General features: G+C 41.7%; 1 protein-coding gene across 6 annotated transcripts in view; it reads right to left on the bottom strand.

Moving 5' to 3' along the window:
* The window catches only part of ralgapa2 (Ral GTPase activating protein catalytic subunit alpha 2), a 110,564-nt gene that overhangs the window by 42,188 nt on the left and 40,525 nt on the right, over positions 1-27,851 (bottom strand). For 4 of the 6 annotated variants that reach the window (XR_007450846.1, XM_049595354.1, XM_049595355.1 and 1 more), the window contains exons 17-33: positions 24,916-25,038; positions 23,308-23,393; positions 23,116-23,206; positions 22,758-22,931; positions 20,251-20,445; positions 19,411-19,604; positions 18,982-19,080; positions 17,739-17,894; positions 13,466-13,594; positions 11,181-11,309; positions 10,862-10,920; positions 9,405-9,513; positions 6,816-6,926; positions 6,466-6,534; positions 6,057-6,194; positions 2,730-2,907; positions 483-1,317 (exon numbers count right to left, since the gene is read on the bottom strand). Coding sequence is in view for 4 of the 6 variants with exons in the window: in XM_049595354.1 (XP_049451311.1) it covers positions 483-1,317; positions 2,730-2,907; positions 6,057-6,194; positions 6,466-6,534; positions 6,816-6,926; positions 9,405-9,513; positions 10,862-10,920; positions 11,181-11,309; positions 13,466-13,594; positions 17,739-17,894; positions 18,982-19,080; positions 19,411-19,604; positions 20,251-20,445; positions 22,758-22,931; positions 23,116-23,206; positions 23,308-23,393; positions 24,916-25,038 (2,875 nt within the window). In the remaining 2 variants the exon portion in view is untranslated. Of the gene's footprint in view, positions 1-482; positions 1,318-2,729; positions 2,908-6,056; positions 6,195-6,465; positions 6,535-6,815; positions 6,927-9,404; positions 9,514-10,861; positions 10,921-11,180; positions 11,310-13,465; positions 13,595-17,738; positions 17,895-18,981; positions 19,081-19,410; positions 19,605-20,250; positions 20,446-22,757; positions 22,932-23,115; positions 23,207-23,307; positions 23,394-24,915; positions 25,039-25,475; positions 25,623-27,851 lie in introns of all 6 variants that reach the window. The other 2 variants (XM_049595357.1, XR_007450847.1) reach the window with 2 other exon arrangements.

Raw genomic sequence — 27,851 nt, 5'->3', positions numbered from 1 at the left:
ACAGCAATCTCCTACTAGCTGTGTGCACATTGCACCACCACCATTAAGAGGTGTAAGCTTTTAATTTACGGGGAAGCACAGCAAAGATGTGGCTCTGCAAGGTAGACCTTAGTGAAAACAGCTGGGCACTTTTACCCTGTGGAGAGGAGATTAAGTCACTCGCGACTCCAGCAGGCTTTTAACTTTGCTCTTTCTCTCTTTGTGTAACGAACTAACAGCTGAGTTACTTTGAGGATAAAGGTAGTAACTTGGGTTCAAAAACAGTATTAAGGCTGCAGGGATTCAAACACAATTGTGTGTGTAATTTTCTCTGTCATACTGTTAACATTTAAGATGTGGTTTGTAGACTGAATGATAAAGAAATAAGCAACAGACTCCTGTATGACTTCTTCCAACCACACTCTCCTCCATTTGCCTCGTTCTCCATCTACTACAGTGCAAATCAGGCCACTGATTACAGCCAATTTCAGATGGTAGTGTACCTGCGGTCCCAAGAGTTCATGCCAAGGTCATTAAGTAGCAGCCGACAGAAGTAGAAAGGAGCCTTTGGTTCCTGGTGGGAGGGTTCCCTCTGGCAGGCGGCCCGAAAGCTTACATCAGCATCCCACCTCCTCACTTGCTCTTCTTCCTGCTGAGTCTGACGCAGAATGGCCTCCAGTATGGCGTTCTCTTGCTCTAGGTTCATGCCATGGGGTGAAGGGGCTGGCTGGTTGAGCCTGAGTTGTGGCTGGGGCAGACATTCTGGGCTGCTGTGGCCCAGGTCTTCCAAAAGTGTATCCAGAATATCAACCTCGTCCTCCTCGCAGCAGTCAGAGAGAGAGTCCGAGGCTGAGCAGTGATTTTTGTACGGTCCCTTTGTTGGAGAGCTGGGCTGGTTTCTGCTGTGAGTGATAGTAGTGGTAGCAGAAAGAGGGCGGTCAACTGCATTAAAAACTCCCACATCACCAGAGTCTTCCTGGGTGGTGCAGTAGAGCATTGCTCCATCCCACGAGTATTTGCCAGAGATGTCCCGGACGATGACACGCACTTGGGATGAAGGCTGGGGCGGCTGTCCCACAGTGGGTGTCTCCGAAGGTATCTGTAGGTAGGACACCAGCGTGCTATCATTGAAGACAAACAGCTGCAGGTTGGGGCTTTTGAAGACCTCGGAGGACAGCTCGGACGACTCCACGTACGGGTTGTCGTGGTTCTCGCTCACGAGGCTGTGGAGAAGGGCTGGGCCACCGCTAAGTGGATGATGGCCAAGATGGTTCACTAGGTGTGTCATGACCATCCGCGCTGTCAGCGGAATCAGCTCCATGTTCCGACGTCGCTTTTCTGGTGGAAGAGTAAGGGCAAGAAGATAAAAATACTGAGACCATCTCTGGAGGAAAATACACATGAGAAAGTGTAACACGTGGTCAATCGTTAAAGTTACTGATGGGTTTAGAATAATGCTGCCCATGGGACTATTTTTTATTATACGTCCAATGCACACTTCGCAAACCATATTTCAAAAGACCCACATTTGTGTGTAGACATGCTATCATCTCTGTTAGCTCTCTTTATACAAAGCCAAATCTCATTTATGATTACTAATAGGGGTACTTTATTCATTTCTCACAATAGCTTGGCCAGCACATCTCTAAGTAGGTAGCATCTAATCATGAGAGACAACTTTGAAAAGCCCATTGAGTCGTCTTACAATGGACAAGCGTTGAGACTGGCTGAGTGCTAATGAGAACCACCATCTTTACAGGCCGCGTAATAGGACTCTACTCAGTGAATTGCATTTATGTAAATGCACAGGTTTTTACTTCCAAGTGAAAGACGTGCCATGCTTTATTCTGCAGTGATGTGGGAAAAACAAGAAGATGCACTCCTGCATTGTGACAGTGCTATCAATACCATCATCCCCCATCAAAGTGGAGAAAGCTCTTTAGAAAGCAGGCCAAGCCGCATTAGAGATGCACTAGCCCTTTGATGTGACTTGATCAATATGAGGTGGGGGCATGAATATAACTAGGCCGGCACTCTTTGGTTTGCCCTTTTGATAGTGTTTTGTTATTTCAACTAAGAATCTGTGCAGCTGTGCACCAGAAAGCAGAGGTGTGGTGAAATTTTCCAGGCAAAAGCTACCGTTCAAATTTCTTACATTGTTTCAGTAGGCTACACTTTGTATTTGGGCTCTAAGGACTTTTCGGAAGTTGAGGACATCAGGGAGGGAGAGGAATACATTGCCTAATGGAATCACAAGGTCACAAAAAAAGAAGAAAAAAAAAATATGGCATTTTTATCTAAACCCCATAATGGGTCTTCTCTCTAGGGCTGAGTACTAATGCGAACATTCCATTCCCAGTGATGGTTGATTTCCTTTTCATACTTTTAATAAGATATTGACATTTAATGGAGAGCCTCCAAATGGATGGGCTACTCAGAGTGTGCTTTTCCCTGTAATCCTTTTTTGGATTTTTGGGGGGAATATATAAGTCTCTGTGGTCTGTCAGAAGCACAGTAGGAGGTGAGATGAAGTAGTGTGTCAAAAAAGTGATCCTAGATAGTCATCTGGGGTTAAGCTAGGATGTTGACAGCTGCCAACCTTCACTTGAACTCCATCACACATGCATACATAAACACACATACTATGCACCCAATAATTCATCATCATCATCATTTTATCTGCCAGCCCAGTGCAATCCTCCACAAAGTGGGTTGTAAAAAGAGGCATCAGGATGGCATCATGCCCTTACCCTCAGCTACGGTGAGTAGGTTGCCGAAGTCCGTGGTGGTTGTCTGGTAAGGTGGTGGCTCGAAGCTCTTTACCTGACCCAACATGAGGTCATAGTCAGTGGACAAGTCTGACAAGCTGAGGAGGTAGTGGCTCTGTTGGGTGTGCAGGTTGGAGCCGGACACGCAGCAGTGCAGCACCTGATGAACATGAGCAAAAACGTAGGATTTAAGCTGCGTTTCCACCAAACACTTTTGGTATAGTACCCTTAGAATTGGTGCGTAACCTGTACAGACATGTAGCAACTAGTAGACCTGTGTGTCTTCTCCAAGACCGTACTCTTAAATGTAGACGCGGTTGTTATGAGATAGTAACAGCCTGTCACTGCTCCATCCAGCTCTCGCTGTATTTACTCTTTACAGGTGGTAAATGGAATGAACTTGCACTTACACAGCGCCTTTCTAGTCTTCCAGCCACTCAAAGCCACTTGTCACATTCACCCATTCACACGCTGGTGGCTGAGGCTACCGTGCAAGGTAACACCTGCTACTCAGTTAACATTCAAACACATTCACACACCAATGGCACAGCCCTAAGGAGGAGTGTCTTGCTAAAGGATACTTCGACATGTGGACTGGTGGAGCCAGGGATCAAATGCCGATCTTCTGATTTGTGGACGACCTGCACTACCTTGTGAGCCAGCGCCGCCCCTGTGATGCAGCGGTATGCCAGCACCTCGCTAATAATCCACGAAAAAAGTTTGCATGCCAACAAAAAAGAACAAGCTCGAGTGTTCTGAATCTGTCACAGTCAATGGGATACTTAAAACTAGAGTGTTTCTATCTCCACGGGACAGAATGGAACAGTTCTACTGGTGCCTTACACAACTTACGACAATGGAAACGCAAAAATAACCATTTTAATGAACTGAATGCGACTCCTTGGTGGAAATAAGGCTTTCGTGATTCAGATTAAGTGTGCCTGGGTAGTTTTTCTACCTCATGACAGTGATGGGCACTTTGATGACTGAACTTGAACTTTGATGTGCAAAGACATCGTCCTGCCAGATAATGGTGGTGTCTGTTGAGACGATGCACAGTGACACTCCTGCAGGCCTGCTCGAGACTGACATGATCCAGGAGCATATGAAAGGGGAATATATGCTCCATTTACATCATAAGGCGATGGAGGGAGGGAGGGAGAGAGGGAGAGAAAAGAGGGTCTTTATTGCCACTAATCCATTTCTCCTGTGATGTGTGAGTGTATCGATCTACATAACAGATGGCAGAGCATCCGTTGGCAGGGCTAGATAAGGCGCACTGGGGCAGTTGATTACAGCCATTGGACAGGTTTACACTGTTTGATTTAATTAAGACTTTATCCTTGTGCTCGGCTCCCACCACAAACATGCACGGTCTGCCACACACACAAACACACCTGTATACTGTATAATCTGAGTGGAGGTAAGGTGCCGCATGTGAGTGGTGAAGACATATGCCTAATGTATGCAAATGAGGGGGGCCTCTTATTCAGAGTAGAGTAACTTGGGTAAAGCCATGCAAAGGCTAATCCCATTCAGTACACACACACGCTCAAACTTGGCTGAGAGACGCTCTGAGAGGCAGGCTGGGCCCTGCCATCTGAAACAGTATTGTGTGGGGCAATGTAGACAGTATGTGGATGATTCTACCAAGCAGACCTCTGGGTGCATGGGGGGAGGGATTGGAGGCTTGAAGCTGAAAAGACCTGAACCAAACAGCTGCTACACCAAAGCCCCAAAGAGCTTCCTCTGTGGAGAGGTGGAGAGACAGAAAAAAAGGGAGGGGGGGGGGGACCACAGCTGTGCTTGACAACTAAGTGACTGCACTTCGCATAGCAACAGTTCCTGGAAGGTAACTCACAGTGAGACAAGCATACTGAGCATACTGTAGTTAGAGGGGCATATACTGTATGGAGACATGAATATGCTGATGCACACACATAAACCAAATAATAACAATGCAAACAGAGAAACACAGGTGTGCACATGCACAAATGTACCTGTCCTCCCTCTCTCTCTCCCTCTCACGCATATATACACACAGACACACACACACACACACACACACACACACACACACACACACACACACACACACACAGAGGGGTGGTGCAGCTGGCCGCCAAGGCAGGCTGAGAGAGCAGATGGAGAAGCTTGAGCAGAACTCCAGCAAACCAATGAAGTCTAATGCGATGTTGCCTTTTACGTCGATCTGCATGCTGTTAGTCACCAAAAAATAACTTTTCTCACTTTTCTCGTCATCTCAGGACAAATAGCATGATGACAACCTTTTTATTAGCAGGGTACACGTACTGTGCTGAAGTGTGATGGCTCGGTATTTAATGATAAAAACTGTAATTAAAGTAAGGTGAAGCATGAAAAATAAATGTACAACCCCTGCTACCCTGTCAGTGACACTGGCCAGTGATGGAATAAAAGCAAGATGTTTTCTATTAGGGAAGCTGTTCTCTGCTTGGTATGGAGAATAATTAGCGGGCAAGGTTATCTGTTGAAATGTACAGATTTCGGTCTTGATATTGTATTAATACTGTCACACCTTGTGATGCCTTGCTTAATATATTATTTCCAACGAAACCCAGAGGGGCCATGCCTTTTGTGTGCTGATAGACAACCAATCACGCCTAATTGTCTTTGCTTTCATAGCAGCTGCAGTCGCTCTCATATTAAGACATATTCCATTCAAATCTCCAGGACAAGCGTTTATAGCCTGAGCTTATCAACTGGACAAAGGGTCCTGTTTGAATAATTGGACCATTTCTTATCAGGGGTGACATCCTTACAAAGATCTGCCGTTGACCGCATCTGCCCAGACAGGAGGGAATGAATAATACCTCATTCATTTGTGCCCGAAGCTTGGCCCTCATCCTCAGGGTCAGGCCATAAAATAAAAGTGCTAGAGGGACAAATACGGAGAATTAAACTGAATACTGCATATTTTGTCTGTTTTAAATAAATGCAGTAAATGCTACTACAAAGCAAGTTGCAGGGGTTTTCTGCAGATGATAAATACCAACAACATGCGTCAGCTATGGTGGGTGCTTCTATGCTGTTGTGCCACTATAATGTTAAATGAGGCATAGTCATGAGGTCACGGTGGAGGTGAGTCTAATTAAAGTGGCAAGCCCATTTGGTGGGGGTGGGGTGGGGGTGTCAAAGCTGGAGTTATTGTGTCTGGGGGGAAAACACTATAGATGTTTCAGAGGATATTGGGATGCACTCAGTAGTAAAAAGCTGCCATTCTTCAGGTTTGCAAAATGTCTGCTGTAACTTGTAAATGAGTCTACCCACCCTGTAGATGTAGTCCAGCAACGGGGCCTTGTGGGATGTGCGGTCTTCCAGCGAAGGCATGGTGATGGGTTCCAGCAGCAGACTCAAAGGAACGGCCATGCACCAGTCCAACAGGCAGAGCAGCAGTGATACCATCAGCTAAGGAAGTGAATAAGAAGAGTGGTCATCAAACATAAAAACAAACAATGTTGATACAGCAAAAAAAAAAGAGCTAGAGAGTTTCCAGGAACAACAGTTAATAGATAAGGACTGCAAATACAGAAAAAGCAGAGACAGAGAGAGGTTTGGAGGAAAAGAGAACAAATCACTTCAGCAGAAACATTCCTCTGCAAATGCACCATTCCTACATGATAGATCAAGGGCCTTTAGATCTCAGCTATTTCATGTCCCCCTCCTTTCCAACATGTACCTTTTTGTCTGCTTCCACTGTTGAGTGCTCGGCGCTTGGCAACAAAAAGGCTATTGTGGCCACAAAGATCTGTGTTGGGACAAAACAAGGAGAAAGATAATTGGATGACACACTCCTATTCATCAGCTGAGTCAGGGCTGCGTGCTAAAATGGATGTGATGCCACGGGATGTAGAGTATGCATATACATGAGTAATGACTCATGTAAGACGTGCATTTAAAAGCTTAAGTGACTTGATAATAATTTCTCACTCAATTTCTTACTGTTAATATGTTCTCACAAGCCTCTAATGCTACTGGCAGTTTAACTGTGTGTGTACGTGTGTGAGTGCACATGTGTGTGTATGTTACCTCAATGATTTTCTTAGGTAGAGTGGGCTCCAACTTCTGGAGATGTTCCCAGTGAGAGATGAGCAGCTGAAATACGTCACAGGCCACTTGAGCCACTGCTTTGTTTCCAAACTGGATAGACAAACAAATAGGAGGACAGGACAAGAAGCGGTCAACGGTGCAACGGATTTGTCTCCTTTCATTATAAGCAGCATTGACATAGAGGATTTTGAGGTTAAATCAGTAAGTTTCTGTTACACGTTATAATTCTTGAGGCTTTTTATTCTGACTGCCTTGACTGGCTGAGTGAAGATATTCTTGGCTCTACATCTACAGATTCTTGCTTTCTTGTTTTACTAATAATATTTTTATCAAGAGACATTCTCCCTTGTTCTATAATGAACAAAAGCTGTTTAGAAAAATGCTTGACTCTGAGGCAATTCTCATTAATTTTTTTCTGCTTTCTTCATGGAACCAAATTGGTGCAAGCTGGCAAGCAATGTGAAAAAAGGCATTAACAAATTATACAGATGTGTGCGATGATGAAAACTTTATAACTGTATGAACAAAGTCTTTAACCACTTAGATGTTGAGTAATTTAATTAGGATAAAATCTGTGCAATATATAAATTTATTAATATCTGATATGTACACTCAGCTATGCATGACTCTAAGGCCCTTTGCCTACCAAAGTGTTCTTTTCCCCGCCAAGAAGGGAGCATTTGAGAGGCACAGCATTTTTTCAAGTAAGATGCTTTGGTGGCATCTGGTTGCTAAGATATGGAATATACGCAGAAATAAAAATGTTGGTAGAAGGCAGAGTACTTGCTAAGGATGAAGGGAAAGCTGAAGCATGTACAGACAGAGGACGAACGTGTCAGTCTATGTTCATGAGAGGAAACATACATTAATATATATACAGTATATAACATATTTCTCCTCCATTGTTGTTGTTGTTGTTCAGCATTTGTACATGTAGGATGTTACAGTTGCTCTTCGTGGTATTTGTCAATCCTTGTGATTGGACGTTTTACCCAAAGTTGAACAATTTCCAACTATCAGTCCTCAGGAGAAAAAAAAAAAAATAGTAAACGGGCAGCACTAAGTGCAGAATGGACACTCAACGCCTTGTCAAGTTGCTGGTGTTTGTTGCATAGCCTAGATGCGCTGTGCACCCATTGCAAAGAATAGAAAAATGAAAATACCGGCCTCAGGAAATAACACCTTGGTGGATACGGTCCCTAATACTGACTTCATATGCTAATTGAATAAACAACTATAAAAATATTTTGTATGACATCTTTGATGTTGATGCTATATTTACAGCCAGGACAAAATATATACTGACATAAATTCATATAAACATACAAGTACAGAAATAATATAAAGTGTTTTGACTGTGATGTGTTGAGCCAGAACATTTATCGATTTCCATTTTCCAGACTTCAGTGTTGTCACAGGTACATTTGTCTTTCAGACTTCTTGGACGGGAACACTTACAATCTAGTTTATTACTAGTTCCATGTTAAATCTGTGTCACCAAAATACCAAACTTCATAAAAGGTAGAGAGACACTGCTGGTCGAAGATGGGGAAAAAGTTCAGGCACTCACTGACTGTGACAAAATTCAGAGTGATTTCCCATAAATTTAGTTTTTCACTTACTGTGCATGTAATCAGCATAATTTCATTTCCACTCCAAACCATGGCTCATTTTCTCCACACTCATTGCAGGAAAGAATTGAGCTGTTGACAATTTTCTTTCAAATGTGGATTTCTTTAGTGATTTGAAATTCTTTGTGGAGAAATAGAATTTTCCATTTCTTCCAGCTGAATGCCTCTCAACATGTAACAAGGGCAGACAATGTGGGGAGTGCAGAAATGGCCAAACACAAAAAGGGGCTCTGAGAGTTCAGCACCTGCTTTTAGAAAAGAGACTCTCAGTGCCACTCTTCCCCCTAGATCCCCCACACAGCCTATACCCTCTATTTTGGGGCTGGCTGAGTCTGTGTGTCAAGTTGTACAGGGGAGTGATTACTGCTCCATTAGAGAAGGGGGGGTCGTCGAGCAGGAAGCTGGGAGATGTAGCTGCTTAAATTGGCCCACATCTACTGAGAGCGAGCAGCCTGGAAATTACGCCACCGCCCCAAACCCTTTTCCATGAAAAACCCCCCACAAAAAAACAAAAAATTGCCACCACTGGTTCTCTGCATCTCTTCACTCAGGGAGAAAAGAGGGCTCTTCCAAAATATGCACATGAGTAACATCACTGGACATGTTTTATTCTCACAGTTTTTGTCCACTCGCTATGTTGAAATGTCCTGCAGTCCTTTTATGTAATCAACTATCATTTTTGTTAGTGCTAATACACTATAGGGCTTGTATGGTAAAATGAACAAACAGACTGATGAAATCCAGGCTTCCTGCATCAATGTGTTTAAAGACGCTCTAACTAACAGTAATTTACTCTATTCAGAATATTTGGCTACAGATGCAATGGTCAACACAGCCTGTGATTCAATTGCTTTTGGAAAAGTGCAGTTGTACTCTCTAAATCATATTGTACACACAAGTTAGCAAGTTAGCTTCCTTGCCTCAGAGGGTCACTGACCTTTAGTGTTACTCCCAGAACATTGATGGCATCTTTGACCTGGTGGTGGATGTTCTTCTGCGTCAGCTCCTCACAAACCCACAGACCCAGACTGCACACAGCAATGCACCTGAATGACAGGGTGAAAGCTTATGTTAATTCAGACTTCGAATTTTCCAAAATGTATTCACAAAACTGGCCTTGCATCACCGGACCATTTCACAAATGTGAATTAATTTAGAACCTCTCAGCTCATTTTCGATTTCACTGGCCATGGACCAAAATGCCTCTAGACGCAACTGGACAGACCTACAACCAACCGACAGATGTGATGTGTGAACGACAGTGATGTAGCGCTCAGCGACAGGCAAGTGTAAACAGACTACAGTGTGCAGAGATGAGCTGTGATGGTGTAGCATGAACAAGTGTTTCTGTTTTTGCCGTCGGGGTTGGGAAACAGAACGTAAACACAAAGTTCCATATTGGCTGCAGCCATCTTCGTTGTTTTTGAAAACGCCTCAATGGTGCTCCTCTTTACTTAGCAAGGTTTATGTTTGCCGTTGTGTCCCTACCACAAGCCAAAAATGACGTTATCACGTATTTTGCATTAAGAACAAAGACTCGACAAGTTGTCCGTTAGTGTATTGAACCCACTCCATGTTAGATAAATGGCTGTGATTGACCCAAAGCTGGGTCGGCTGGAAATCTGTGTGTACGGGAGAGGGACCAGACAACTCTACCAGAGCAAATAAAAGACAAGCTTAACTATGTTTTCATTAGTTTATAGTCATGTAAAGCTTAGAATGAACCCTTCATATCTACTACCTTGCCTGAATCTGAGCGTTCGTGATACCTCAGTAAAATAAGGTTGGTCACCATCATGTCCCTTCAGTCTTCCCCTGATGAAGAAGATCATTGACCCAATGCAGGGGCTGGATATTGCTTATCCACACATATATGCACATTTCACCAGATATCATTGGACCAACTGTTGTCTGTAAATAACCAACCTGTTGACAGCTAACCATCTGATCTATGCTGAGATCTAGCTGGAGCCCATAGTCTGATGCTGCTCGACTCTAAGTTACTGCAGCAACCTACAGCCCAAGTGAACGTTCGCTTTCTTTTAGCAGTAACTGTAACGAGCATCACTGAACAATTTATCACAGTGACTGTGAATATTCATGTATCTTACGTGCCCCAAATCTCAGTGTGAAAACTCAGCATTTCCCTGTTTCTCTTTATGTTACAGTGTTTCTTTCCCCAAAGGGGGACACAGCATTGGTGATGATAAGATGCTGGTCTCTTCAGCATAGCATTATTAATTTAAACCAGTTTGTTTAAAGCACAAATTTGGAGACATATTTCAGCTTCCTTTGCGTACGCTCTTGATGTCTTTGCGCGATGCTGGATCGTTTTGCCTTTCTGATGTATAGACAGTCTTACATGAGGAAAAAAAGGCATCACCAATATCATACCTGGCTCCTTCACAGTGTTCCTTTGTTGCCGTCTCTAGCAGGATGTTGACCAGATAATCCTGAACAGCAAAGACAACATGTTAAGTTTACTTTGTGTTCTCAAATGACAATGTAGGCCACTCAGTTCATTTAATACTTGCACAGATGTAGTGGCATTAATTGTAATATAAGACTTGTCAAATGGAATAATTCTTTATGAGAAATATTCAAGGCTCTTTCTCCATATTTTCTTCGTAGTGCCGGTGACTAATCCACTTAAAATATACAATAAGCAGTTTTGTACCACATATATCCGATATGGCACATGTTGACCATTTACCTTGATATCCTCATTGCTTACAATGATGTCATCAGAGCCAGGCACATTCTGTAGTACAGGAATCTGGAGGTAAAGGTTGGGGAAACACACAAGGGAGCCCAGGATTGTCTGAGCCTCCATCCTTGGAGCCTGGTAGAGATAAGAAAAAAAGAAAACAGGCTAACGTTTATTCCCGAAAGCTACCCACTTCCAAGAATCAAGAAGGCTGCTATCCGGGGAAAAGGGACTGGCGTGATCCAGCAGAATTAATTGTGTCTTTATTCATGATTCTGTTGACGCTTGACAGTATCTCTTGACACATGGTGGGTGTAGGACAACAAAATGACTGATTAAATGGATGGTGGATGCAGCTCTGAAGCAGATTGCCCAACAGTAAGAAACAACACATATAAACGTCCTTGTGCACTGTTCTTGACATATTATACAGTTCAGAAAAGTAAGAGACAGTCCACACCAACTAACATGTTTATATCTATGCACACTAACAATCTGGTTATCTTATCGGTCTGTCAACAACATAGTCTCTGCTCAGTGATCCAACTCTGGCCATGGTCATGCAAAATGTTTGCGTCACAAACCTGTGTTCATGTGAATGTACATCAGCTCACAATCCTAAAGACTGTGCATAGAACTTTCAACGATCAACCTGTTTGCATTTGTTTTATGGCAGAGGGGACAGTGCTACTGTGTTTAATGACTGTAATGACTGCAATGACTGCAAACATGTTCATGTCCACAATAAATCAAACATGACAGCGTTATATTAACTTTAAATGTGACACTCTCAACATTTAATGAAACATTTTGTTTGTTCAAACTGTCTTGACTAATTGAACAACCATTTTTTGGTTGTTCATTTAGTAATTAATGGTTGTTCAATTAGTAATTAATAGTTGTTTGATTAGTAATTAATGGCTTTTTGCTTCTCTGTAGGCTTCTGAGTTAAATATTTCTAAATTTAAATTAAGGTTTATTTATAGGCAACAGGTATAGCAATATGAGATTGAAGAAATGTAAATTTCACAATGTGCTGTATGACAATTGTGCATTAAAATTATTTATAAACCAAAGATGGAAGAATAATTATGGTGAAAAATTGTATGGCAATATTTTGCAAAAATAATTTGTAGTATTAATTTCAGTGATAATTAGACAGTGATTTTCTTGCTAGCCAAACATGAAAAAAGTTTCATACATTATTTCGTGCCTCAGATTCTCCTTTAAAACTCCTATAAACAATTTAAACTTTTCAATGTCAAAAAAGGCTTGATTATTAAGATTATAATCATAAGAATCATTATTACAGGGGCATATTGTTATTAATAGAATGAATGAAATAGTTTCTGATGATAAGCAGCTATGAGGAGGAATTCAGTTTTTTTTTTTATTTTGTTCAAGTTTCTTTCTTCTTTGTTCCACAACAAATAGTTCTTTGCATGTTTAAAAGGGACCAATTGTGCTCCTTTTCTGGTTCATACTTGTATTTTGGGTTCCTACTAAAACATGTTTACACATTTTAATGTTCAAACTCACTTCACTTTATTTTCCTCATACTGTCTGTGCTGGCTGCACACACATGTATTCACCCTGTCTAATATGCTCCGTTTTAGGCCAGTCTCTTTAAACCCCCCTCCTGAAAAAGCCCAGTCTGCTCTGGGTCTTCTGCATCCCACCGTTTCTACACCAGCATTGCAGTCAAGGAATAACTGTAACAGGGTATAGATGGACTTTCTACTGCAAAATAAATCACCAATAAAAGCTTCTAAACACAACTGGACACGTTCCAGCAGGAATACGACCTGAAATCAGACAGAAATGTTCAACATTGGCAACAAATTTGACATGTTTCCCTAAGGTTAGCATGTAGCTTCATGTAGCAGTGTAGGCTACGCACACTTGCATGAGTGTGCCTGGAGCAGACGACCATATAAAGAAATCAGTCACAAGTTGACATCACCTTGTAGCCAAACGTTGGAAACAGAGTATTCACAACAGTCTGAAGCCTGAGGTTTTTGCTCACAGGTATTACTTTTATATTTGTTTAAAACTTTTGCCAAATTTAATATAGACATTTGACATTGTAGCATTATATACTGAATTATGAGAGAAAATAACAAAAAGCACAATTGGTCCCCTTTAACAGTAGCTCTGAAAATGTTCAGTGACATTCGAGAAAAACTTTTAAACATGTTTAGTATCTAAACACTTTTTCCAGTCCTTGAAAACACTTGTAAATTGCAGTTTGATTCACATGACAAATCTGAATGTTAAAAGTGTGTGCGTACCTCCGATGAGTCAGAGCTGAGAACGCAGGCAGCAGCAGTGATGAAATCTCCGATGAGCATGGTGAAGCCCGGCAGGCCGAGGAAGAAAAAACGAGGAGAGCAGGAGCGGATGATGGTGTTCAAAATATCCTGATGAAAAACATGCACACACAAATGTTAATAGGAGGCAAACTGTAATAGTTGGTAGCCATCAACAACTGAGTTGACTTGATACAGGAATAAACAGCTTAACACTTCTTCAGTATGTTTATAGTTCGATGGGATTTTTGCATTTGGTATGAGCACATGGACTCAGTGTGGGTGGAGGGAAGCAGAAATATTTGGTAAATGGGCCACCATGTGAGCCACATGGCAGAGGAAAAGCTTTTTCCTCCAACAGGTAGGCTAAGCATTTTAAGTGTGTTGGGGAGAGTAAGGCACTCAACAGTACATGTCACTAAAGGACAGAAAAAAAAACAGAGTGGTAAAGGAGGACAGAAAGAGAGAGGGAGAGAGAGGGAGGCAGCAGATGGATTGCTCACAGAGGAAAAAAGAGAAAGAACAAAAGACCTCAACTTTCGTGAGCTACACATACACACTCAAGCAAACCTGTAATTAAAGTAGGTGACAAGGTATTGTTTTGCTGAGGTACGGGTGGCTCAGTGGCAGATGGGTGCTCTTTCAACATTGACATATGCTGTACTGCAGAGCGCTCTGCACAAAGTGCTCAAGTATGTACAATGCAATGCCAAGAGCATAGAAAGCCCGTAACAGGTTTTCCATGCTATATTTAGAGGGTAAATGGTTGTTTTTACTCTTCATTCGCAGGAAAATGATTTTAGTTGAAAACCAAAAACATATTGGTATGAGAATGTATCGTCTCAGTGAGGCAGAAAGATTGTTCTGTCTCTTATCTGAGACATGTGTGTGCATATTTGTGTACAAAGGCAAGGTCCAGGCTAGAAACACCTGCCGTCTTGGCCATAAACTTGTGTAAATCGGACAGTTCAAACATCAGCCTGAACCGAAGGCTACCTTAGCAAACACACGCACGCACAATCTCTCTCTCTCTGTCTCTTGGACATGCACACACACACACACACACACACACACACACTGTACCACCTATCTATCTGGGACATTAATCACCTGAAGCTTTGGTAAACAGGGAATGCAGGTGAACAAAAGAGGAATAGAATAAACACGCAGAGGCAATCCAACGTGATGCACTGCACGTGGAAAATTGGTGGGAAGAGCTTTAGGATTGAGGGCCCATTTTACCCTCATTTTGTTGGTAATTGACCTCTGAAGCATAATGTGCAGTGCAGTCAGAGGTAATTAGCATGCAACAAACTGTTGCTTGATTGCCTGAAATGAGCATTTTAGAGGAAGCCACAAATGTAGAATGCAAAGTGTTTTTCTATTGTATGTGTAAGTAGAGGGAACCTGATTTGAGGTGTGTGTGTGTATAGACATGGGAAAACAGCCCCACATGTGGCTCTGCGTTGGCAGTAGGAATGGCCCCCTGCATCAACAAAAGGTGCATTAACGTAACTCTGAATAGAGCCACCTCAGGCCTTTCCATTTGGCCTCATCTCGGGGAAATCATGCTCTGTCCACCTGCTGGTCCCCGGGGGGACATGATTCAGGCCAGTATTACGTCACTCTCTGTAAGTTTTTTGTCTCAGTTACTCAACATGGACGTTTCCAGTTTAGTTTTGGACAGATCTCCTAGTGCAATTTAACACTGCTATCATCCCTCTGAATATCTGGGGTTTTCCCTTCTCGAGCTGTGAGGAAGGAATATAAGCCACCTGCATAACTATGAGATGAGAGGTTTAATCAACAACCATGTTTGTGGCTTAAGGGTTAACTGTCACATTTCAACCTCTATTTTGGCACGTAAAAGATGAACTGAAATTGAGGAGGGGCCAGTATTAGTCTGTCCACCTGTACCTGGCATGTTATATGTCAGTGCATGCCAAATTAATTGGTGCCTTAAAGGAGCTATATGTAAGAAATCTAAAGCAAATAGTCGTAAAATCCTCCTAATATGTCACAGAGACTAAGGAATAATGTTCATATAACATACTGATCTCACCGACAACAATAGTACAGCCAGAATATTCGCATTTAAAAAAAAAATTTTACGGTCCGCAAATCATGTTTATGTTTTGAATTTGTGTTTTGGCCTGTTGCACCACCCACTGCCGTCTACCAGTCACACAGTCAGTAGAGTCTCAGCGTCAGTTACAGTTACGACTGAGCTACAGCAGCACGGCAAGCAGCATTAGCAGTGTCCCAGTACACAGCATTAGCAGCCGGTCCTCCTCAGCTGTATCCCGGCAGCAGCGTTAGCAGCAGAGAAGCCGGACTTGCTCAAACAGTCCGCTGGAAAACCGAAGATCAAGGACGCAGTGACGAGGCCCTGCCACGGCAGCCGCCCGTGGGCAAACAAATCAGTCTCCAGCGTGCCACTGTCCAGCAACATTGAATCTGCTGGACAGGGGTGGCATGACTCGTGGCAGTATTTTGAATTTGAGTGCAGTAACCGTTTTGGCCACATTCTTACATACAGCACCTTTAAGTGTATATGCACAGTAGATGTGTTTTCTTAACACCACTATACTTCACAAAATATGCTGTTAACTCCAACAGTTCAGACAGTGGCCCTATTAGATAGATTACTGCTATTGTGCTATGGCCATGCCTTTGTGAGACCAGTGACCAGAGGATGACAACCAGGACAATAGCCCTGACCTTGGCACTCTGTCAGATGGAGGGAGCATCCCTCTGAGGGAACTGTCATTTTTTTCTCTAAGCTTAGAATTTAATCTGGAGGATTTACACTGGGATCCCCCGTTGTCTGTAAAACACGGCTGTTTAAGGCCCATATGATAAACAGGTAGTCTAAATAAAATGATCGACCTGTAAGGTACATTATTTTAAGATACAAAAGTACAGTACATACTATATATAAAAACCAAAACTAGATATTTGTTTAACTAACTGCACAAAGATATTAGATGGTTTGAAGACCAGCCTGTAGCAATGGCTACTTTAATCATGTAGGCTAATTGAAAAATTAGTGCATGAAAAGTAGATAGATAAAAGAAATGTATAAATATGTATGATGGTTTTGGAAAGTATATGCTTTTTCCTTGTTCTGGGTGGGGGATGTGGGTAGGAGCAGAGAGGAAGGAGGAGGGGGGAGAGTAAGAGCCACTTTCTTATGTTAAGCAGGCGTGCGGCTGTCCTCTATTGTGTGGCGTGAGGACTCTTTTCTCCGGCCAATTTGAGCATGCTTCAGTGGCCAGCCTGGCTCTGGCCCCCCCGACGCATTATACAGAACCACAACAAAAGCTGGAGAATGTTGCCTCGTCCCTCAATGTGCCCCCCTCATTGCTCTACTCTACACTACGTTCCCCAGGCTCCCCTCCCGCTCCTTCACACACTTGCATACACACAGACAGGCAGGCAGGCAGGCAGGCCAGCCTACTCTGGGCCCCTGGCCGACGTGTCAGTCTAACGGAGCGCGACAGACGTCAATCCTTAATTAATCACGTATACGCGGCAGGGGCTCAAAACATTATTTAACGACATGGAAAACATTCTAATAAGCTTGTCGCACTGCCAAGGCGCAATAGAAACCCAGCCAGGAGGGCATATATACCCAAACCCACACCCACACACCCACACCCACACCCACACACACACACACACAGGCATCCAACCCCCCCCCCATACACACACTTTTATCCTTGTCCTTTGTTTTGAGGGACTCCATTCATCTCCACTCAGCTTCGTCTGGATGGAAAGGAGCGAGGCCAGATTTAAATACAAGGAAGGGTGTGGCTAAAGGAGGTGGAAGATGCCAAAACACACGGGCATTCTTCATCACCACTGGTTGACATGCTGTTTTTTAAAATCACCAGCTGAATCGAAGTCTCAACCATCTCAAATTACACTGCACCTATATGACCCCTGTCCTCACTCATGTCAGCTAAGGTCCTCGTGTTGGTCTTAAATATATAAAATGAACCTGCACTGGACACAAATGAAGTGTAGATGATAAGCCAAGGCCGTACCTAATTTATACCGAGAACTAACAGGTGAATAGGAATCACTGAGTCACATCACACAGGAAATAGTAGATCACCACTACAACCCATCGTTTTCCAGTTTTAAACCAGGCTAATGCCTGTACCTCACATGAGTTTGACTAGTGCGCCATCTAGCAGTGAATAAAAGAACAACTGGCAGCCATGTAGTAGGTGCCAACTGCTGGCTGTACCTGGTCATCGCTGGTGATGCCCTTGTGCATGATGTGGTAGAGGTGCACCAAGAAATCACTGTTGGGGAGCACATCCTGGTGCCTGGTCATCATCTCACAGATCAGCTTGTAGGCCTGCAGCTTGCCAGCCTTATACTCAGCTGGCAGCATGGTGGCCTGTGGAGGAGAGACAGATGCTGGGGTCAGTATTAGTAGTAGTAATCATGTAGTGAATCATCGTAAAGAAGATTAAGGCTTCTTGTGCATTTTGGCCCACACATTCTGTAAACAGCAGTGTATATTTGGAACCACACCTATACCTAAATCATAACTTTTTAAATTAAGAATGGCTTTATTCCTTTTTATTTCTTTATTGACACCTTCACTGTACGATTTATCAAAACATGCTACTATGGTTCATTTATTGATTCATTACAAACATAAATGCACTCAATGAAAATAAACAGGGTTATTTTAAGGGGCAAAGTGGTTTTAATTCCATGTCTAATCTAGCCTTTGTATTGGTTTTTAAATTAAACTACTGATACACAAAAAAGCCAAAAATAACTCTAATGATAAATAAAGATAATTCATTAATTTGGTCATTCATTAAGCTCATAAATGTCTGTGTGGAGTATATGGAAAATGCTGCACTTTTAATGTAATGCTCAACGTTACTGCACAGTCCTCAAATTTCTGCCAGGTGCTAAAATCTAGCCTAGCTACCTGTAGGCTACAAGCCGGATGACATCGTAGGTGCATAGACCAGTTTCAGAAAGACAAGAACAGCAAAACTAATCATCTCTAAATGTGAATCCTCAGGTTAATTTGAAAGGTACAAATAGCGGGAAAATGCCTTACTATCCACTCATCATAACATCAACTCTGTCGGAGTTCTTTCAACATTTTGGGGGACAGGGTGACAGCATCAAACACTTTAGTTTCTGCATTCTGGAGAATTTTAATGCACCAATTTGTGCCTTTTCTGCATCACTTTCTAGTGTGGAAATTTAATGGTACTGTATCTATGCTTCAATTGCGCATGGCTGCTTCTTCTTTCCATTTCATGGCAGATTGCAACCATTGTTTTTGAGCATGCATACTGTCACTGCCCATTTTAACTGAAGCACTACTATGAATTGCATTCTAGCTGTTCACCGTAATAATGTCCTCTGCTGCATTCATGGTTTTATTGTTCTAAATATTGAGGGGGAAATGCCAAAATGTTTGCAGTGCTGGAGAACTTTAAACTGATTGTGGATACCCTAAAGAGCCAGGAGGCCAACATTCGAAGAGGAGGGATGAAGGCAGGCTGAGGTGGAGAAGACTGGTTGTCCACACTGATCCCGAGATTGTCCCGGATCTGTAAGCACACATTCACTTTCAGTCAATACAGGTAACCATCATGACGAATCTTTAAGGGCTTGTGTTCTTGAATGATACATACATTGACACAGACACTGTTAATCTGAAATAAACATGCGCTGTTTCATCAACATAATTGGATCCTCAAAACATAACTGTTTTATATGCAAAGAACACTTAAATCAATCACCAGGCATTTTATAGAAAGTCATTACATACTTGCATTTCATGCCTAACTATCTCTTTGTAAGAGAGGGAATATATATTTTTTTGTTTCATTTGAGATCAAATGTTTTACATAAAAGGGGTTTTTGTCTCTCCAACTCACCTTGGCCAGCTTGTGCCAGAGATCATAAAGGCAGGAGAAGACCTTGGCATGGATTTTTGGGCAGCGGATGTTGTTGACATCTCCCAGGATACCCAAAATCCTCCTCCACAGGACGAAGGCCGAATCAGCATGCCAACCGGTCAGGGTCCCACCCGCAATTATGCTCACGTCATCAGCCAGACACTCACTACTGTCTGCATGGTCAGAGAGAGTGTTTGTGTTTTGGGTTAGAGGATAAATTAATTGGTAACATGTGAATTTGTAGGTGCTGGTACCTGATACATAATATACTAATTTACAGATGGTATGGGATTCAGTCAACAAAAGCACAACACCTTTTATAAAAGTCTTTTAAATTTAGAGATATGTTTGTAATACATACAGCCACCCTGTCATTGTTTGAGCAGTTGTTGACTATATCCTCAGTCTCTCTGTGCTTTTCCCAAATGCATCCAAGCACTTAGTTCTTTGCTCACTGAAATTGACCAAAGCACTGAAACACTTTTGGGAAACATGCACAAATCACATGCATCATCCAAATGAACTCAGGTTGAATTGTGGGAGGACAGTGCCACCTAGTGGGCAGCAGAAGGACAATGGGGAGTGGAGGGAGGGAGGCCAGGAAAGGACACAAAAATGGATGAAGTGTGTAGATGACCTGAGGTGATTTTTAAATTAAACAGTTTTCAGCTCTTCTAAGCAAAATGTTGTGCACAATTAAAATCAGATACACACAATGCATGTTTGAGCTCAAGTAGAAGCAAAAAATCAAATAAAGATCATGGAGAGTCAATGGTAAATGAGGACTCGATATGATGAGTAGCAGCTAGTGAGCAGTACCCAAGTGGTGTGGCATGTGTAAGACAGACTGATGCATGCTGTCATCCAGGGGGCACTCCCGTGGGCACTCTGTGTGCACCACCAGGGCTGGTGAGGCAGGCGGGTTCTGGGGGTAGTGGTAGTGGTTTTGGTGGTGGTGGTGGTGGTGGTGGTAGGACGGGGGTGCAGAGTGGGGAGGGTGGGCACAATCAGGACCTAAAAACGACAGGGGGGGAAGGGATAAAATTGGGTGTGAGGAAGGGAGGGAGCACAGGGACAACAGAAGAGTGACAACTTCATGATGATCACAATGTACGACAACACAAAACGAAGGTTACGTGCAAGGGTGGGAAGGGCAGAGGGGCAACGCCTATCTCTCCATCAATAATAATGAAAAGAGGAAGGGTTGATAGCAGAGGGATCTTGATTATTTCCCTATTAAAATAAAAATAGCTGCAAACAAATTTTACAATTCTGTCTAAAATCACTGTAGACCACAGGTCACTTTCCTTTCACAAAATTTCACAATGCACAAGCACACATACTGTCAGCAACTTTAAAAGACTAAACGACTGAGCCAAAGAGGTACTGCAGCAAGAGCAAGATGGCGGCACGCAGGGTGCCAGGCAAGAGTGGAGTTCTGATAACGCTTTTAGTTTTTACTATCGGCTACATTGTGGAGATTCAAAAAGTAGCGGGGTGGCTCTCCGATAATAGGCTTTCTCTTCACCTTGGAAAGACTGAGTCCATTCTCTTCGGATCTAGACCCAAATTGAGAATTTCACCCAATTTTGAGGTAAAATTTGGGCAGTCAGTAATTACGGCAAAAACAAAAGTTTACTACCTTGGATGTGTTGGATATGGCCATGAAAGCACACAATAAGATTACCAACAGAACAAAATTTCTGGCAAGAAATGCAAATATACTGAATTCAGCAACTTTAAAAACCTTGGCTGGAGCATTAGTACTATGCCATTTTGACTATGCTGCCACCTTCTGGTATAGTGGCACTGCACAGTCTCTTAAAAACAAACTGCAGACTACTCAAAACAAGTTAATTAGAGTTGTTTTGAAGCTGCATCACCGCACTCATTTGGATTCAGTCCATTTCAAAAAGATTAATTTCTTAAATGTGGAAAAAAGGGTGGTGCAGATTAAAATGGGCATTGCCCACAAAATAGCTTTTCAAAATGCACCTCCCTACCTTGCTGACCTTTTTAATCCAGTGAGAGCTACACACTCTTACAATACCAGAGGCAGCCAAACAAATTTTGTTCCTTTAAAATTTAAAACTAAGTTCGGGAAAAATACCTTTTCATACACTGCAGCTTGCCTGTAGTGTGATCTTCCCGTTTCTCTCAAATTAATCTCAAATGAGAGAAATTTTAAATTCAATCTTAGGAAATGGCTGACTAATTGAAGATTCTGTGCTTTCTGGTTCCAAAAAAAAAATAAAAAAAAATAAAATAAAATAAATAAATAAAAATAAAAATAAATAAAAAATCACATGTTTTTAGGGGGTTGTTTGTGTTTAACTATGCCAGTCTTCCCTGTCATTGACACAATTGCCAGCTTTTATTGTCATCGAGGACCACAATGGAAATAAGCCTTCTGGCTCTATTGTGTATTTTAATCCTCGACGATTTTTAATTAATGTATATGAAACTGATCTGCAGTTACTCATGTATGTTTTTTAATTGTTGTCAAAATAAACCTACCTACCTACCTAGCATACTGACAAGCTGATCAAGTTTCCTTACTGAGTCACTCGACCTGGGGTGAGGTAATTGGAGGCACCATAACCCCAGCTAGATGGGACACACCTCACATGAACCCACTTAACTGCTGAACTCTTTCAACTCATTTTTACTTATCAACTATGCAAGGCTAAAAGCTTGTCTAGGGTCATTTTGTTTAACTTCTCAACAGGGCTAAATTCTACAGGTTTACGGCTAACCCTGTATTTAAACATGCTCCTGATCACAGCACAGTTGTCTTATTTTAAAGAAGCTACAAGGAGTTGTCAAATAGTCTCAATTTAATACTGAGGTCTATATATGACCTACGTAAGCAAAGAAGACCACCAGCTGAAAGACTGGCTATTTCTATGCAGTTATTCTAAATGCCTGACCCCAGGTCCAATTCCCTGCATAATCAGGTGAAACCATTTACAGCATGCAGATTGAAAGAGCCTTTGTCAACATTTTCCCAGATAGTTCGCCAGTTTAAAGGAAGCAGGAGGAGATTTTTCTTTAGAGAATTTTATGTTTGATGTTATATTATGTGGTGATGGCTGATATTGCGGCAGGATCAGCAAAGAGTAGGTGAAAACAATTGACCCAAACACAATCAAAGCTTAAAGGGACAGTATAGGGACAAATCTAAGTTCCTTGTAGTTGCTTTAAACTCACTGTCAACTTATGTGCCACAAAGGGTGCCTATATTTTCTCAAAACAGATTGTAGTTAATTGTAAAATATAATAAAATCTGAAATAGAGGGGCAAAATCTGTTTAATGTGCTCAATACCTGCGAGAGCCTCATTATGGCTGAGTAGCAGACTCCCCTGGCTCTGGGGGTCAGCTGTCACATCCATGTGGGCTGATTGTGTGGACTGAGTGTCAGCTTCCTCATCAAAAGCCTGCCAGGTGACCTCAGCTTCATTGAGGTAGCCGTTGGACGTCTCACTGCTTATACTCTCACCTAGGTAGAAGCAAGTGAATGAGGTGGATAAAGGACAAGTGTTAGAAGTTAATACAGTATGATGAATTGTATTGGCTGTGTAAGGGAAAGTAATCACTCATGTGAAACATCTAAATTAAAACACAGCTACACAGAAATTACAGTGACAATCATTAAAAAAATAAAAAGTGATGTAATCTCTAACTTTTCTCTCTGAGCTTGGGTCTTGTGTGGTTCGTGTGTCCCTCAGCATTGCACTCTGTCTCAGCGGGACTGCTGCTCTGCCGGATGAGGATCTAGGAGCACAGGAAAAAACGTTAAGGAAGAGATACTCCTATAGACCAATCTTATTTCATTGCTTTGACTTAATACTATAGTACAAAATGATTCCTCTCACCACTGGTGGCTCACTGCTCTCTCTCCTCCCCTCAGATGTCCTGCTTTCAGAGCCATAGGAAGTAGGGGAGTACTCTCTCTTCTGGACTGAAGTGCAACAGGCAATGTTATTAAAAAGGCAGAGAAACCAAGATTAATTTATCTTAAAAACATATCTCCTTACTATGACCTTTATGTTGTTGAGTTTAATTTAACAGGTGAAAATGTGTTTTTTTCACATCAGGCCTGGCTCATTTAGAAATCTTTTTTTTCAATGAGCACAGTCCCTGTCAAATTAACTATTACAAGAGAAATAAAAAATGCTTCAAAATCTATATGTGAATGCACTCAAAATGCCTGATTTCCCTCACATCATCCCTATAGGTGGTAAACATGAATGAACTGTCTCCAGTCACCCTAATAAAAAGATGCAGACATCCATATTAAATGTTTAATTTTATATATAAAACAGCAGATATCACATCTCAACATATATTTCAAAATGCACACTAGTGCTATATGTATCCATCAAAGGACTGCTTAAGACTTCAGACCCCAGTCTAATACTATTTCACCATCAGTAACTATGGCCTACATCTCTATTATCTGGCCATATGTCAACAAACCTGAACATAAAATGCTTAAAGGGATAGATCAGATTTTTTGAAGTGGGGTTATATGAGGTAGTTATCCACAGTCATTGAATTACATAGTTAAGAGAAATACTGACATGGAAGCTAATGTGCTGCTGTGGACGGTGGCAGCAGCAAAAACATATTTCACCTACCTAAAAACAAAATCAATACCAGTTAAAGTATTTTCTACATTTAGAATATTTTTACTCGTTACCTTGCCAACAGACGGCCCTTTTCGATGGGAATCTGAAGACATTATCTAGGCTCTATTCAAAAGGCACCAGACTCCTATGACTAAATCTGTAATTCTACCTCACAGAACACTGGAGTTGTTGGTGTACCACTGCCTTGATCAGTTAGGTTGTGTTATTGTGCTTTGGTGAATCCAAACAAGCCCTTTAAAACACGACAATGACACTTACAAGTAACTGATCGAGGCAACAGTAGACCAGCAGTTCCTGTGTTCTGAAAATTAAAATTACTGTTTTTGTCAAAGGAGTCTGGTGGCTTTGAACAGTGCATAGATGGATATAACGGCTTTAGTTCCTTGTTGGAAAAGGCTGTCCGAAGGCAAGGTAAAGTGGTGAAAATATTGTCAATAAATCATACACTTAAACTGTTATTGGTTTTCTTTTAGGTAGCTAAAATACATTTCGCTGCTGCCCCTGTTCACAGAAGTATGTTGTTTACCTTCTTGTGGCGGTACTCTTGTCTGTCACTCCAAACTGGGGGTGTGCACACTGCCATCTACTGACGGTTATACACTGACTGTGGGTGAGTACCACATACAACCTAACCTCAAATAAATCTGAACTATCCCTTTAACAGATATTGATTTAGTATACTGTATTGAATTGAATTAAATTGGAAAGAGTGTAATTGATAAAATGCCAACTACATATACTGGCAAATTATTTTTACCCTTTTAATCAACTTAAGGAATGGCTTACAAGTAGAGTGTAGAGAATCAAAATCAAGTTTGTGTTTGTATATACCTGGCAAAGTGTCAGACAGTTGTTGGGTGATGTCGGAGGTGCTGCTGCTACGTGGCAGAGGGCTATCCCCGCCTCCAAGCTCCTCCTCTAACCCACATTCTGACAGCTGACACTCTTCCACATCTGACAGACAGAAGAAAAGACACATAGTTAGGCAGAGCCACAAGAACCAAACAGAAACCACAACACAAACACTTAAATGTAAAGGCACTGAGATATGTCTTTTGTTATTTATATAAATTTAAAGACACATTATAGATGGAGACACACTCCTGAGAGCGTTGTAGAGAAATTAGGACATGCACACATGCAGTGGTGATGCAGACACACTCTTGTTACAGACTGTATTCCTAAACATCGCAGGGCTGCCCTGGAGATTTTGACATTTTTCAGTGAGTAAACATAAGACAGGCTTCAGCTCCTGTTAAAACATACATCTCCCTGCTTCAGATACTGCCACCACAGCCACAGAAACTGACAGCACATAACAGATAGTGACAGATGGATGGAAACACGGGGCGGAGGTCACAAACACATGCAGCTCTCAGAACGCACTTTACCTGAGAGTCTGTGAGAGCAAGCAGAGTTACCAGAAGAGATACCAGGCAAGAAAGAGCTCACAGTGTGGAGCAGCATAGGAACGCTTTTAGCAGTGGGCAAAGCCTCGTACAGATGAACACAGTTGCTGATGGACTGGCTTCGCTTAGCTTCCATCAGGGAAGAAGAAAGGAGAAGAGAAAGAAGAAAGACAGTGGAAACAGAAAAGGGTAAAGGGAAGAAGACAGAATTCAATTTACAACAAAGTACAGAGCACTACAAAAGGGCTTCAATTAATAAAAACATTCCTGATCGGGACAGACCAGTAAATAAAGTACAGCAGACCCAGAGTTTGACCTTCATATGGTCAATTCAGTTTGTTGAAATAAATATGGGAGAAACTTCCAGAAAAAATTACAACTGTGGCTCTGAGAAAAAAATGTAAATAGGATTCATACTGGAGGCAAAAAAGATAAAAACCACACTTGGACAGAGGTCACAAAAACAGAAAATTTGAAATGGTGATACAAGAAGTTTGTTGCATGTATTGAGTGGGACTATCCAATCATTTCTAGATACGCCATCAGTCACTCTGTTTTGCTAAAACCTCACAATCTGAACTCCCACTGCTGCAGTGAAGAGCCCCCTCTACATGATGCCACACATCCACATACTGACTCATGTGTCCCTCCAGACTTATTGTAGGCTACTTTTTAAATTGCTTCTTGGGAGTTCTTTGTGCTGCTCTGCTGGTCGAGCAGCTTATGTAAAAGCATGTTGACAGAATAAGAAACCAACAAGACTTCTTATGGTTCATTTCTTCATACTGTACAGTCACTAGAGATTAGTGAGTACACCATTATCTGTATCAATGTCTGTATCTATTCACAAACTAAATGATCTATATCCGCATCTATATTTGTAATAGACAAAGTTTAAACCAGAAGCAGGCGGAGTTCAAACCTGAAATGGGTGTTATTTAAAGCTGAATTTGATATGGGTTGATGAGAAAATGCTTTTTCAAATTATTAATTAGAAAATTATTTACAGAACAATCTCAAAACTAAGCTCCAGATATTTTTTGATCACAAGAGTAAGAGACTGACATTAAAAATAAGTATTCAAGGGCATCGGCGGATTAGTGGATAGAGCAGGTGCCCCATGTGCAAAGGTGCTGTCCTTGCTGCAGCGGCTGCAGGTTTGATTCCAGCCTGCAGCCCTTAGCTGCGTATCATTCCTGCTCCCTCTCCCCCTTTCATCCTACACTGTCCTGTCAATTAAAGGCATAAAAGCCCCCAAAAATAATCTTAATAAATAAATAAATAAATAAATATTCAGCTCAACCCAAACAGTCACACAGAATTTAAAGCCTAGGGTATGCTGCCATCTGGGGGAGATCCCAACACACTACACAGCAGTCACACTGACCTATAATACCAGCTACGAAAAGGAACATGGGTTTGTGTTTCTCGGCCAATATGGCTCATAGACAATTAGCAATTGCTATTGGAGGCAAAAAAAAAAAAAAAAACTGATCAAGGCACCCCTAATTAAAAACTTTATTTATATGGCAACTTTTAAAACAGAGCTACAAAACGTTTTACACAGGGAACACAAAGTTAACACTAACTGGCACCGTGCCAAATAAAATCTAGCAGATCAAATTACAGAGAATGAAATTGAAAAATCACCCACAATAAAACATAACAAGATACAACTGTTAAAAGGGGGAGGGGGGATGATGACAGGCTAACATTATTAAAAGGCCTTTAAAAAAGAAATTAGTTTGGGCTAACACTTCACACATAGCAATACTGCTCTACGAAATCTGACATAACTTAAAAGTATTAGATTTTTTTTAATTCATTAACCATAAACCCTGTGCTAAGATACATATAATGTGTATTGATTTTTTGATTTTGTTTTTTAACTAGAATGCTTTATCTAAGTGGTGCACCATAACACACACACACACACAAAAAAACCACTTGCAGGCCAAACCTACTACTTTATTTTCCATATTTCATATAACTTATATTATCTTATGATATCACAGTTTACTTAAAGGTATACCATCCCAGCGACAGCAGAGTGAGAGCTGCTTCAACTACGTCTCTGCAGTTGTAGAAGCTTAATGAGTCCCATAATGAAATATCCAGCCGTCGTCTCCATTATCAAGACATGATCTCTCAACAATATTAGTTTGTATTTGCATGCAGAAGTGCAGCCAAGTTTTGACAGTTGTCAATGCTGAGGCATTGGCCGTTGTGTCTGTATAGCACTTCAGGCTTAATCTCAAAGAGAGCAATGAAAGAGGACGGTTCTATTCTCTGCTTTCAGCACACTTTAATTATGCCTTTCAGTAAGAGAGATACATCGTCTCTGCTACAGCCCGCCAC

The sequence above is a fragment of the Epinephelus fuscoguttatus genome, linkage group LG14, assembly GCF_011397635.1.
Source record: "Epinephelus fuscoguttatus linkage group LG14, E.fuscoguttatus.final_Chr_v1".
NCBI lineage: Eukaryota > Metazoa > Chordata > Actinopteri > Perciformes > Serranidae > Epinephelus > Epinephelus fuscoguttatus.
Note: the sequence above shows the minus strand (reverse complement) of the source record. Positions and strands in the feature narration are given on the sequence as shown.